The sequence below is a fragment of the Eptatretus burgeri genome, chromosome 1 (genome assembly GCF_056783735.1).
Source record: "Eptatretus burgeri isolate ZD-2024b chromosome 1, Ebu_testis_v1, whole genome shotgun sequence".
Lineage (NCBI taxonomy): Eukaryota > Metazoa > Chordata > Myxini > Myxiniformes > Myxinidae > Eptatretus > Eptatretus burgeri.
Genome location: NC_140961.1, coordinates 23,324,206 through 23,338,661, shown reverse-complemented (window position 1 = coordinate 23,338,661; position 14,456 = coordinate 23,324,206). Strand labels below are relative to the sequence as shown.

The 14,456-nt window shown below is 42.4% G+C and overlaps 1 protein-coding gene across 4 annotated transcripts in view; it reads right to left on the bottom strand.

Moving 5' to 3' along the window:
* ZGRF1 (zinc finger GRF-type containing 1) overlaps nucleotides 1-14,456 on the bottom strand; it is a 61,432-nt gene that overhangs the window by 35,009 nt on the left and 11,967 nt on the right. For all 4 annotated transcript variants that reach the window (XM_085875342.1, XM_085875314.1, XM_085875323.1 and 1 more), the window contains exons 2-5: nucleotides 12,301-12,384; nucleotides 9,341-9,400; nucleotides 3,790-3,942; nucleotides 2,414-3,584 (exon numbers count right to left, since the gene is read on the bottom strand). In XM_085875342.1, the coding sequence (XP_085731468.1) occupies nucleotides 2,414-3,584; nucleotides 3,790-3,942; nucleotides 9,341-9,400; nucleotides 12,301-12,384 (1,468 nt within the window). The remainder of the gene's footprint in view (nucleotides 1-2,413; nucleotides 3,585-3,789; nucleotides 3,943-9,340; nucleotides 9,401-12,300; nucleotides 12,385-14,456) is intronic.

Genomic DNA, 14,456 nt, shown 5'->3' with positions numbered 1-14,456 from the left:
TCGAACTTTAAGACCCCAAAAACCCTTTACAACCCAAGACCATTAAGACCACGAAGACTCTAATACACATAAAGACCCCTAAAATATTTAGAGCCTTTCGAACCTTGAGACCTGGAAGACCCTGCAGACCCTTTATAACCCATAACACCCTTCAGACCCTAAAAACCCTTTAAGATCCAGAATACCCAAGACCCTCCAGACTCATAAGATCATTTAGACCCCGAAGACACTTTTAAAACCCTAAGATCCTGTAGATCTCGTTACACTCTTTACAACCCCGAAGATGCTTAGGCTCCTTTCTACCCTTTAGACCAGTGTTTCTCAACCGGGGTTCCCCGGAACCCTAGGGTTCCGCAAGAGGTCGCTAGGGGTTCCGCGAGAAACAGTAATAAATAGGCTAATGTATTTTTGAGTAGTTTTTGTTTGATTTAATATTCGTAATTTTGCTATAAACGTAAGGCATATTGTTGGAAACTCCTTGGTAATTATAATAGAGGCTTCAACCTCTTACATTATTTACAATTATAACAACCATAGGGAATGTATTTAACGATGTCTATATGGCGCCAGTGTGAAACCGCCCTCACTGGTTAGTGGAAGTCCTGTACGCGGCGGATCCGTGTATCATTGAGTGACTGACTCAAGTACGGGACGCATGCACGATGTCCATCTATCTTCTCTGTGCTTCCTAGCGCGGTCTCTCTCTCTCTCAAGGTTAGTTCTTCTGTTTACCATAATTGCTTCAGCTTTATTTGTTTAAGTTTTGTTGATCAAGTTACATGAGGTGTGTTTTTTTTTTTTTTAATTTAAAAGATTTTTTTTTTTTGTGAATTAAAACCTCGGTGTGAGGTCTCATAAACGAGCAGTATGTTTTTGTTTTCATTGCCAATAAATTTGACAAAAAGGGGGTCATTGTTTCCTTAAACTAGGTATCCAAAAAAAAATATTATATTTACCACGTGAACTACGATAAAAATATAAAAGAGCTAGATATAATAATTTTTATGCAGGGGTTCCCTGAGACACGAAAACTATTTCAAGGGTTCCACAACGGTAAAAAGGTTGAGAAACGCTGCTTTAGACCTTCACACCTTTCCATTCAAAACAAGTACCTGCGAGGGTCTGCAATCTGTGATCGCTCTTTCTTGTTACCTCCACCACCGATGGTGAAGGAGGTTATGCTTTCATCCCTTTCTGTCTGTTTCTCTGTCTGTGTGCAGGATATCTCAAAAAGTTGTGGACGGATTCAGACAAAACTTGGTGGACACGTTGGGTGTGTGTGACATGGAAGAATTGATTCAATCCTGGTGAAGATCTGAATCCAGATCTGCATCCGGATATGCATCCGAGAGTTTTTTCAGTGATTCTTCACCATTGAGAGATAGGGCCAAAATCGATATATAGCATATCTCAAAAAGTTGAGGACGGATTAGGATGAAACATGGTGGACAGGTTGGGAGCGTGACCACGACAAGTTTATTCGATTTAGTTGAAGATCAGAATCCAGATCTGGATATAAAATTATTTAATTTTTAAAGTGATTCTTCACCATTGATAGGGCCAAAAACGATTATATAAAGTATGGAATGATATTTCAAAAATGTAATGGGCCCGATATGTTCTCGTGGATCAGGCATTATGTGGCGGAGGTGTGCGCTCTACAGAGTGCCCTTCTCGTTAATGATTGGATTGCGTCTTGTACATTCATTGCCCCATGCGATCGTTGTTTCTTTATTAAATATACCTGCTTTCAGGGGTGAATTCTGGCTGTGGTGGCTGCTTCATTTGGTAGCTTTATAGGCCCTTTAAGGGATTCATTGGTTGTGGTCCACACAGCTTATCAGACCGCATGCATCACGTGGTTTTGGTTGCTCGGCCTGGATTAAGATACAGTCATGTGACACCTATCGGCATGACACTGAACCACTTTGGGGCTTGCAATTTGCATGGTTTTTAGACACGTGATTCGGCGAGTAAGTATTCGAAGCGGCCACACGTTGCAGTCACTTTGACATGACCCGCTGGATTTGTACCGGTGCGGACCGACAGCTGTAACAATATCTTTCTAAGTCTATCGTTGTTTGCTCAAATATCAAGGATTATATTATCCAAGTGCAGATGGACATCTAGTTTCTTTGTATCTACAAAGTGTCACATTGTGAAAATTTTAAATTCCTTCTCAAAATGTCCGAGCACACCTCTTAGATGTGCAAAACATTCATTCATACTTCTCTTATTAAATATCTTCAATTGATTCAGTCTTTTTTTATTCTCGAGACAATATTACATTTCCTGCGGTCCTACAGAAAACATGAAGAGTTTTTCACTTATGACACCCAAAGGTGTCAATCATTGCCATTGAATCTGGCTGCTCTTCCAATATATATCTGTGAACATTTACTGCACACCTTACCTCCTTCTCGGGCATGAAATTCCGAATGGATTCCGCCAACGTCATCAGCAAATACATCCTCATGGGATGCTATCGGCCTCGTTTCGCCATTCTCAATATCCTCTCTCAGTTCTTCAAATGAATCGTTTTTCATATCGTCGATCTCTTCACAGAAAATCTTTTCAACCTTTTCCTCAACCACATCCAAGCCCAATAGCTCAAGGTTATCCAAGTCATCCCATTTTTGATCCATGTCATAATCCTCATCAAATTTACCATCCGCAACCTGCCCGAGGTTTGAGCAGCCATCAATCTCATTCTCATTTGTCACTTTATTCGGTTGAAGCAATGCTTCTTTCTCTTCCTTTTTCTCACATTTGTCATTGTCACCATTGTCCACGTTCTTAAGCTTGTTCTGATGAACCATTTTCCACACATTCATGCTTCCACCAAGCCGAAGGTCATCTGCTGATTCCTCCAAACTGTCCGTTTTTACGTTATTTCCGTCTCTATTTTGTTTATCCTGCAGTACATTCTGTCGTCCGTCCATCATTTCTGATTCATTCTGAATTTCAGCTTCGACATTCTCTCTCAAGTTCTGGGATTTTCCACTGACTTGTATCTCATCAAATCCATTTTCTGCACCTAAACTCTTTGCATTCTTAAACAAAGAATCAAATTGATAGGATCCACCAGTGGCTGCCTGTGAATTGGGATCACCAAATGTAAGGTCAAGATTGCTGGATAGGTCAAAATCACTGTTCAAACTTAAGCTTCCAAACTCTACACCGTTGTCAAAACCATTTCTATTGAGCTTTACTTCTTTTCCAGAGTTTCTTTCTACTTTTCCTTGGATTCCATAGCTTAAGGACCCTGTATCTTGTTTTGAGGAATTGTGTCTCAAAGCAGAATCTTCACAGTCAGTGACAAATGGTAAGTGAAGATCCAGACTGGATCCTGAAGAGACTGCCATGTTATTTTGTAACTCTGAGTATCGAGGTTCAAGCAGAGCCAAAATCTCAGCTCGATTACGTCGAAGATCACATGGAGCACCAGCAGAGTACTTCACAGGCCCCTCCGGTCGATTGTTCTGCTCCAATTTTGCATCTAGCCGGGGAAGGAAACCAACAGGGGATGAAGGAGAAACATGTGGTGGTTGCTTGGAGTAGACTTGCCTTGGAGGTTGAAATATCTGAGGACAAAAGACAAAGTAAATATCATGATACATCACAAAGCTACACCAGTAGCACCTCAATACATCCAGATACAATGTACTTTTCACTGTTCTCCTTCGTATAGCTATCTACCAGAGTATGAAAAGAAACCCAAAGAAAATTTGAAGTGTATAACTAGTGATAAAAACAGATGAGATTAAAGAACCAGGAAACAATTCATACCTGAGAAGTAGGCACTTGTTTCTGGTTGCACTGATTGGTTACTCTGTTGGCAATTTCACTAGATGTGCAAGGTGAGAGTGGAGGCTCTGATAATCGCTCTTCCTCCAAGGTTACGAGAAAGCGATCGCTCTCAAGCTCTGAGCCAATTGTTAGCTGGGAAAGAAAGTAAGAAATAGTTGGTCAAGTATTATCATCGTAATAATTTAAAAACTATAATCCCTTGAGAAAGATTTCAGGAAAGCAAAATGTTTATCAAAATTATTAAATGCAGTAAAATTATTTATATAATTATACCTTTTCTGGAGAGATCAATTTTTTTCAGATCGTTCATCAACCCACGATATGTAAAAACTTCTTTGTGAGCTTTAGGTGATGTATGAAGGATACTAAATAACTCGATAATACGTGACTTTCAAGATGACTTATCTATACAAATAAAAGGCAACGCGTGTGTGTGCATGTCAGTGTGTGTGTCAGGGCGTGTGTCAGAGCGTGTGTCTCCTCCATAACATCAAAACTATAAAACCTAGCAGCCTGTAACTTTGCATGCACACTCAGAAAACTACAATGAAGTACAAGACTGAAAATTGGGTGTTTGGGTTAATTAAAACACCCCTTTTGAAGATAATTAACGGCTTTATTTAATTATATCCTTCATCAGGCGATCCTCGGCCACCTTGCTCTATGGGTCTTAAGGCGTTTCCTGGGTAACCTCGCTGGGGTCTGAAGCTGCCATGTTTTCTGGCCTGCTCAACTGCCTTGACTTTGAACAGGCCGCACCGATTTTTAATGATAAAGTTTATTTTTTCACTTTCCTCACTCATATCATTGAATGCCTGTTCATCATAGGTACAAATCGCTGTGCACATTGCAACGCTTATAAACATCCGGAGACGTCAGCATTTGTGGCTTGACATTTCAGGTGTCTCCGGGAGGTGTATGTTTAATGTGATGCTAATGGCGTGCCAAACGAGCCATTTGTCAACCGTTTCGTTGGAGTGCTTGCTTGTGTGCTTAAGCCACTTGGTGGGCGCTCTCCAAGCTGCTTGGTTGTTCGTTTCGGTAAAAGTACCCGTGCTCTCAATGGAACATCGATTAAACAGATGTATGTCTCCGCTTCTGTTGGGCCTGCGGTGCCTTGCAGTTGGTGCCTCGGGAGGTGTCTCATCCACTGAAAATGTGGAATCTTATTTTTTACAGGACATCATTTTGTTTTATCTTTTTGTGCGATCTCCTAATATAACCCACCCGTCACTTTGACATCGATATATATATATATATATATATATATATATATATATATATATATATATATATATATATATATATATATATATATATATATACGCACATATATATAAAAACAATAAGGTCCATCCGACCACGTGTTTGCCGTGATCTGGCTGTGAAGGCATAAAGCATAGATCGATATTTTGTGTTCTGTCCCTTGATAAATTTTTGAATTGAATTTTGCTAATTTCCCACTTGAATTCCTCTTTCAAAGAACTCTGTTTAAAGGTAAAACTTTGTGTTTGTCGTTTTTGTGTACTTTACGCGTGTGTATGTATATAAACTATATTACCATCACGTAACTTATGCCTGGTGTTGGCTTCATGGTGAGGGTGGTGGGCTTGGGATCCGAGGATCCTGAGTTGAAATCCTGCTTGGCTGTTGAATTAATATGTGGTGGGGTTGACTGAATTCATACTGAAGTTGACTGAAGGGGTTAAATTAATACGTGGCGACCCATCGAGGATTGTGTCCAATAGCTAAGGAGACTGCTTAGGCAGCACCAATGCTCTACACAGAGTGTGGTCCCAATGGATGGATGGATTTAAAAGCTTGGTGAGGCGTTCTACAATCCTTATCTGGCACACATGAATCATAGCCAGACTGCTCCGATGGATTTTGTTCCTAGGGATTTCTGTGCATGTGTGACGAGTATTCTGGGGCGGAATACATAATTTTCAAAATGTTGCGTATAAATATGGATTCCTTTGTGCTCTTCATAAAACAACGAATTGATGAATTCTTCATAGAACAACAAAATTTAATGATGTAATTTTCTATGGCACAAACCATAGAAAATTACATCATTAAATTTATTAAACAACGGTGGTCAAGAGCCTTTTTACTCATGAACATAACGCACATCGGATGCAAGTCAGATGCTAAACAAATTTAACCGACACTTGACCATTGGCTGGTTTAAAGTAACCAGTGAGCTGGTTATCTTCTTGAAGCAGATCAAGAGTCAAAGCTTCTAGCAGTATGCCTGTGGTTGTGTATGTGGTCAACATTCTGCCGCCGTGAATCAAAACAAAATTACAAATATTGTACCGAAGGTTAGAGAATTAATTTACATAAACTCTTATGCTCATGCTCCTATAGCAGTTTGTCCTTGCCAAGTAGAAGCTGACAATTCTCTCCTCAAGGCTCAGACACTTCTTTTCTGCTTTCATCTGTCACTACCAAACAGCTCGCTGTCTTCACCTGGAAGGTATACTACAAAGAAAGCAATTTCACATCTGAGGTTATGGAGGTGTCATGGACATTGGACTGAAATCTCAAATGCTGAGGATGCAAGTCCAGCTGAAAGCAGGAATGTAAAGGATTTAGATTCTAGGCTTGTATATATAAACTAAGAAAATTGAAAGAGAATGAAGACTTGTAGATCAAACCCAGCTGACTCTCTAATGACTTTCAGGGATCAGGAAACCTACCTGCACCACCTGTTTTGGTGAACATGTGGGTCTGGTCCAGACTCGATGTCTCTTAAATTCCCTGAGGACAACTTGAGATTGGCAGTAGATGCTAGCACATCTCCCAGGTAAACCAAATTTTAAAAAACATCGTTAAAATAAAGTTATCCTTTTCATTTGACTTTAACAAATGATACCACTAGGTTTTCCTGCAAACCAAAGTGATAACAGCAATGTTGTAATAATTTCTTTCTTGTAAATTCCCTATTGCCAATAGCACAGAATACCTTCACAAACACAATCATGGAACAACCCTTCATGATGTGGATGCGGATGAAAGCTCTCATGACCCATTTGATACTTTAAATATCCCAACTGTTTCTACCCCATTCATTTCCCTCTTCCCTCACCTATGGAGTACACTGCCTAACTTACCCAGACTTGCTTTTCAGGATTTGACGGTGGCAGAATACCAGCACCTCACGGCACACGCATTGTGCATTTATTGTCTCCGTTATTATTCGATACCCATTGATTTACCAGGCAAAATCAATCTTCTTTTTTGGATACGTAGTCGAGGCTCGTGAAAGAACTAGTACACTGAATGGATCACGACGTAACAGGATAAAAGGAGCAGTCGAGAGAGAGAGGGGGGGGGCACAAACAGTGGAGTTGAAGGACAAGATAGAGGAGGACTTGGACAAATAATGGGTGTGGGGAGGAATGGGGAGCAGGAAAGGATGTGGGTGGGGAGGGGTTAATGAGGGTAGAAAAGATCATGGCTTTAGATTGGGGATGATCTGAGATGGTGAACAGCTCTCTTGAAGACCTGGAGGAAAGAATGAGATTGAAGAGAATGTATAAGTTGGCTGCACAGGTGGGGAAAAAGAGGAACAAATGAGTGGAGGTGACCAGTGATCCTGGATTTTGGGAGTTTCACCAGAAGGGGGTTGATGGTGGACCATGTGTACCCTGCAGAAACCTGGGGGGGTTGGGGGAGGGACAAAGCATGGAAAGAGCAGAGGGAAAAAAAATCCAGTAAGGAGGTGGTAGAACACAGATGGCAGACCTGTCTGCAGAGAGCAGTTGTTAGAGCAGAGGGATCTGTCTGTGATGGGGAAGTGATAAGTCCATCGACTGAGCTTTATCACAGGAGATTCCAATTATATTGAAGGCCTTGTTTACAACTGGGGATTTCATAGAACCCTTTACCACACGCAGTCTTGAGAAAAAATATTGGGAAGAGTCTTTTAAACTGTTACTTTGTGTTTTGCACTAAACAAACAGTGCTAAGTACCACCATGTTTATCTGAATGATGAATCTCACAGTTAGTCTGCCCTCAAGGTATGAGATGGCATAATATATATTTCCATGTTCTGCTCAACAAAGATGTATTGAAAGTGCCAAGAAGGCTACTTGTGCTCTCGAGTATTCAAGTGTGTAATTAAACGAGCGAGGTACCCGTGCAATGCACGGGAGGGGACTTGACAACCGGTTAGTGAAGGACTTGGGAAAAGATTTATTGCAGCTGACTCCAGAGGTAAGGTGGGTAATATTTCTATGATGTCACAATGGCGAATCTGCAAATGCCGAATCCACGAATGTCACCAGTGGAAACCTGATCGCATTATTTCTTGATTCTCCTTCAAACTCAAATTCAATCTCTCTATATTTTCATTCCAAACAGCATCATTCCAATCACAAATTAATAATATACCATTAATACAACAAAATACAAACACTCGTGAGATAAATTGATATCGACACCGTTCTCACGTGATACCCAATGCAGACGAATCTACCAGCGAGAAAGGGCAGATCGAAAATTAAAATCATAATTCTATTGAGGTATTTATGATACTTCCCATCCACCTTAGGACATCCGCTGAGATACCACAACATTCCTCAGAAGGTTTGACGGGGCTAGCCCCAAAACTGAGAGAGTAGTTTGGGGACGGCGGATGGCCACTCCTGCTTTTTCATATCGATCAAAATAAAATAAAGATTTTAAAGGCTCCAGAGAACAACAACAAAATTTCTTAAGTTTACTGCCGTTGATGGAGCATCTTTTACACCACATTATTTATTACATTACTTCTTCAGAGCCAGGTGTTTGCTTAATGGTTAAGGAGGCTGGATTAAGATCTTAGGGTTCTGAGTTTGAGCCCCTGCCGTGCTGTTGAAATAACACCAGGTGAGTTAACTCAGTCTGTCCTCCTTCGGAGGACAGCAAAATGAGTACCAGCTTACTGGGGTAATATGCCGTTCGAGTATCATGCGTCGGAGTGGTGACCCGTCCAGGATTTGTACCCCTTAGTCAAATGAAACTGCCTTGGCAGGCAGATGTGTCTCATGGTGTGAAAGGAATGGTTATTAGTTATTTGTGCTCGGCGTTTGCGTCCTTTATGACGTCCCTAAATACAGCAAGTTTCCTCTTTGGAATGATTTTCAATTTTGTTTGTGTCAGACAGGCAGACAAAGTAAAATAATTATTTTACACCTCTGTGCAGATGTGTGGTTGGGATGAGATTCTGTACAATTTGCAAAATTCAAAGCCAAAGTACTGCGAAACTACAGTGTTCAAAATATATAATTCAATTGATAATTAAGTATTTCCTCGGTCATAGACTGATGTCGGTGGACAGATAACAGCAGACTGACAGACAAAGTGAACCAATTGCTTAACCCCGCTTTTCGTTTCGCACGTGCAAGGTGAATATGAGAAAATGTGGCTGGAGCGGGAATGTAGGCTAGAAATCATACAAACAGAGCAAGCCCACTGATCAAATTCGAAGCCATAAGCAGCAAGCATACATCAGAACAATCAAAAAAAATTCAAATAAGATACCTGAGAGGGTTTGACATGGAGTGTATCAAGTTGACAGCTTCTGGAATCAAGGAGGACAGCCTGGTCCACAAAAAGGAATACGATATCATTATCTCTTCCCAATTTATACCACATTGTCGATCTCAGAAATATCCATACCGTCTTCCTTCGTTATTCAATAGGAGAATATGGATCACAGATGAGGGTACGTGGTTAAGAGATGCTCATGTCATTATGTGAGAAACACAAGCAGTGTAGTAGATAGAAAAATCGTGCAAATTATGATACAAGCATCAAATTTGGCATTTCTGTTCTGCAGGGCTTTCTGATCAAATCTGCCCGATTGGCCATTTGAAAATCCAAATTTTGAAAAAAAAAAAACTTCAAAAAATTTGAAGTCACAACTGGCTGAAATTCTTGAAGCACAAGTGAACATCCCAGACAGAGAACCAAGGGGAGATGCAGTCATCATTGATGGCTCAGCACTTATCAATGCCCTACCTCCATGCACTTCAAAGATATTTGATGACTATGCTAAAGAAGACATCATCCCAAAGGTGGAATCCTATGGTGCCAGGTACGAGAGGGTGGACGTAGTATTTGATGTGTACAAGAAGTCAAGTCTGAAGTCCAAGGCAAGGTCGAAAAGGGGGCAAGGAATCAGAAGAAGAGTGACAGGAACCAGTAAGACCCAAAGTAACTGGAGAAGCTTTCTTCGAGATGACAGCAACAAGACTGAGCTGTTTCACTTCCTTGCGGAAAAGATGTGTGAAGCACAGATGACAAGCACAGTCATTGTCACAAAAGGAGAAGATGCCATTAGCAACACAAAGAAGTCACTGGATGCTGTGTCTCCATGTTGTCATGAAGAAGCTGACACTCGAATATTTGTACACGCCAGGGATGCAACGACGGATGGTAGCAAGTCCATTATCATTAAGGCTAATGACACGGACGTACTAGTCATAGCAATATCTGTACTGCCATCCTTGCAGGAACTCGGTCTTGAGAACAATGTGGATTGCCTTTGGCCAAGGAGCCAAGGCGTGATGGATTCCAGTCCATGAGGTAGTTTCTGCAATAGGGCCTGAGAAAGCTACAGGGATCCCATACTTCCATGTGTTCAATGGATGGGACGTCGTGTCTGCCTTCCGCGATAAAGGGAAGAAAACTGCATGGCAGACTTGGAACGTCTTTGATGATGTTTCTGAAACATTCACCAATCTCAGCCAGCATCCAACATTGATTCGTGATCTTGACTTTTTTGAAGTTTTTTTTTGTTTGCAAAGTTTTCAAAATTTGGATTTTCAAATGGCCAATCGGGCAGATTTGATTAGAATCCCCTGGAGAACAAATGTGCCAAATTTGATGCTTGTATCATCATTTGCACGATTCCTCTCAAAAATTGCTGTTATCTGCCCCACTAAAGAGCATGATGCACTGATTTTATGAAGGTAGTGGCATTAAGAGTACAAAATGAACACGCAAATTATACACCATTCAAGCAACCCTGACCTCTTGATTTAGATTGCTGAGAGTAGCAGCACGTCCAGGGTTGAGTGCCCGTGAAAGAATCAAAACTGATATTTAAAGATCAGACAGTTTGAAAACAGCAAACACTTTGAAAACTTTGTTTGAAAACAGGAAAAACAGGAACAACTCTTTGAAGCAGATAGAGGGGGAGCAATAATAGCAGAGCACGATTTGAGAACAAGGGTACTGATGCCATGTGGGCCCCGTCCATTTGGGCAAGTGGGCAAGGATAGATCATTCTGTACCTTCATGGGTGAGAGTCCAGTGGACTGTGGGAATGACTGGGTAAGCCATAGACATTATATTCTGCCTTATCTCAAGCAGAGTGTGCTTTGATGGCTTTTGTGGTGAGGGAGGGGTGGAGGGGGAGCAAATTCACCAGTGAAGGACTTGACAAGGCATCACCATAACTTGGGGGAAGGAGATTAGTTGGGGAGTTTAGCCAAAAGGTTTGTAAGATGGTATTTCCTGGCATGCCTCAGGATGGACACACACCTGTTGCATGCCCTAAAGAGTGACCTCAAGCCTTTCATGGTGAGAAAGCCAGTTACTTGATGGTAACTGCATCACCACAAGTGTATCAGGGTTGAGAGGATTGATAGGATAGTCACAGATATGATAGATAAACTGGTGCATGAGAGAAAGTACACTTTTGTGAAAATATGTTGCCACACGGAATCAATATCAGGTGTTGTGGAGATGATGGTGCAATCCTTTTGTGAGAGGGCACATTTTAATGCCTGCCGGTTGGCTTGTGCGAGCGGCCATCTTCTGCGTCATTGAGGTTGCTCCCTTACAATAGCCAGAGAGATATGGGTCTTGACAAAAAAGTGATCAGAAGAGCCAATAGCAGCAGAAGAGGAACGAGAGAGATTGGATGGAAAGTTAGCCATTACTCGGTCCAGCAGGGAGGATAAACCAGTCGTAAAAATCTGGGTTTGGTAAGTTTGCTGCAAAGAACAAATTTGTAAAAGTCCTTTGCTGCAAAGCCATAACTGTTTGGTGCAGACCTGACACTCCATCAGCGAGCCTGATGGCAGTTGAAGTCACGATAGACCATGAGGAACAGAGAGTTAGGATGGATGGTTATGAGTTGCTCCACATTTGCTGAATTTGAGACAGATATGAAGTCATCAACAATGGGTGGATGGTACACGACACAGAATGGATGGTACATCACACAGACAAAACATTAGGAGGTTGCAGAGAGGGATATGCAGCCAGATGTATCCACTGCGCGAGTATAGGTCATTGTGGACATGGGACAGTAAGCAATGGAGTTAATGACAGAGACAGCAACAGAAGCTCTGGGCAGGGGAAGAAAATGTCAAAACGGAAGAGAGAATAGCCATGGAGAGAGGGAGTTTTGGAGAAAAAGCCAATAACCTGATACAGTAAAAGCCATCAAGGAAATTCTCACACCAAACCAGCATAAAAGCACGTCTTACCTTCGTTCCAACACTGCTGAGGCGTAGAAAACCATCCTGCCACACACGAGTCTTTCGTCTACGTATTTGGTGGGTGTACAACACCTGTAATACACAGTCATGCCAAATAAAATCAGTCACAAACTCGTACGATAAGGAGATTCATCTGAAGCTGCAGCTACAAATACGTTGATCAACAATGGTAGATTGCATTCTGCCAGTCACAAGGTCAAAATATTGTAGTGTCCAGGGGAGGTTTAACCCCCACCTGGACGGATGGCCAAACAGTTCTCCCTTGGAGGCTGACAGCCGGGACACTCAGAGATTAATGCGCGCGCGGGAAAGAAATGGCAGTAAAGGACAGAGGCACACGGTTTGAAGTCGACCCACAACAGATACACAGACACAAGCAAATGAAATACAACAAAGAATAATTTAATAACAGTAATCAAATATGTAGAATGACATTAATTCATATTATAAGAATGAAAGAAAAACGTGAAATCAACTAAATCTAAATCTAATTGAGGCACCTCCACGCATACTTAAATACAGACAAGGGAACAGAGTAGTAAAAGAAAAAGCCCTCCTTTATCCCGGCACTGAGCTGTGTGCCCAGGGATGGGCTTCTCAAGCTTGAAGGTCATCAAACTGCTTCGTCAATGCGTAGGAAAATGCACTCAAAATGGTGCTCAGTCGCTCTCTGTGTGGGAAGACATACAGGATGCAAGTCAGAGTCAGCATTCGAGGTCAGGGCTCACGGACAGCGGTGTAGCTTATTCTCAAGAGCGAATATGCCGACCGTTCTTCTCCCGCACCCGGTCTGTTCACAACGATGGCCCACACGACGAGACGATTTCTGAGTCTCCGTGATCAGGCCACGAGGCACACTCTTCTTCCCTACTCAGAAACACACACTCTTCACGGCTCAGCCAATCAGTCAATGGCTAGCGCCTTGTCCAGCACGCCGCAAATTCACACAGCACAAGTACGAGAATCACGCAACCTTCGTCGTGCCGAGAGGAGAGCAAAGCGAGATCCTGTGTGTAGCCACGTTCCTCCCTCGACTACTCGTTCAACCCTCGCTCCGCACTCGTCCATTCCTTTCTCGCTATGAGCTTCTTCCCCCATGTCCTCTCCGATCTGCTCCCTCCTACCCACCCTTCCTCTTCTCCCATGTCACGTCACCCCATAAATCATCAGGGAGACTTCGCCCACCTCACCCTTGGAGGCGGGGCTTCTCCCGACCTGGTCATGCAGCTCGGCTGCAATGGCTATTGCCATTACGAAAATGCAATTCTATCATTGCTGGTTGGCAATACAAAAACATCACTGAGGCTCATCGTCCACCAGACAGTGGACTCCTTTGGTTAACCTGAGGCGGTGCCTTTGGGTGGGTGCTTGGAATATCCTATCTCTAAGAGAGGATGATCACCTGTCTCTGTTATCATCTGAACTCAAGTGTTTGAACATCGGTATTGCAGCACTCTCTGAGGTTCGGAGACCGGATAGTGGCGAGATCATGGCAGGTGGTTACACCTACTATTGGTCTAGTCGCTCTGATGGTCACCTTTGTTGTTGTAGCTGTGTCCAATAAGCTGACACCAATGATAATTGAGGTAACACCGGTCAACGAGCGTATTATGAGACTAAGGATTCGTCACTCTTTAGGTGTCATTTCCCTGGTCTCTGAATACGCTCCGACTGAAGAGAGTGATCTCTCAGTGAAGGATGCATTCCATGACACCTAGAATCTGTGGTTCATCAGTGCCCCAGAAGAGATACTCTTCAAGTCTTGGGGGATTTCAATGCATTGACTAGCATTGACAGGGATGGTTATGAGACATGTGTTGGTCCCCATGGGTCTGGAACTGTGAACCAGAATAGCACTAAGTTCTTTGACTTTGCAAGAAGTCATGGACTTAGGGTGGCTGGTTCATGGTTTCAGCACACACAGGATCATCGCTGTACTTGGTATTCCAACGCTGGTTGTGTGGCAAAGGAGATTGACCATATGCTTGTTGATGATCACTGGAGTACGATCCAGAATTGCAGTGTCGTGGTCTCTGACCTACCCACCCTTCCTTGAGGAAGTGAGGAGTGCTCAGTTCCTCAATACCGACCACAGGCTTATTGCAGTAACTCTTATGTTTCAGCTTAAATCCGGGAGAATGGTA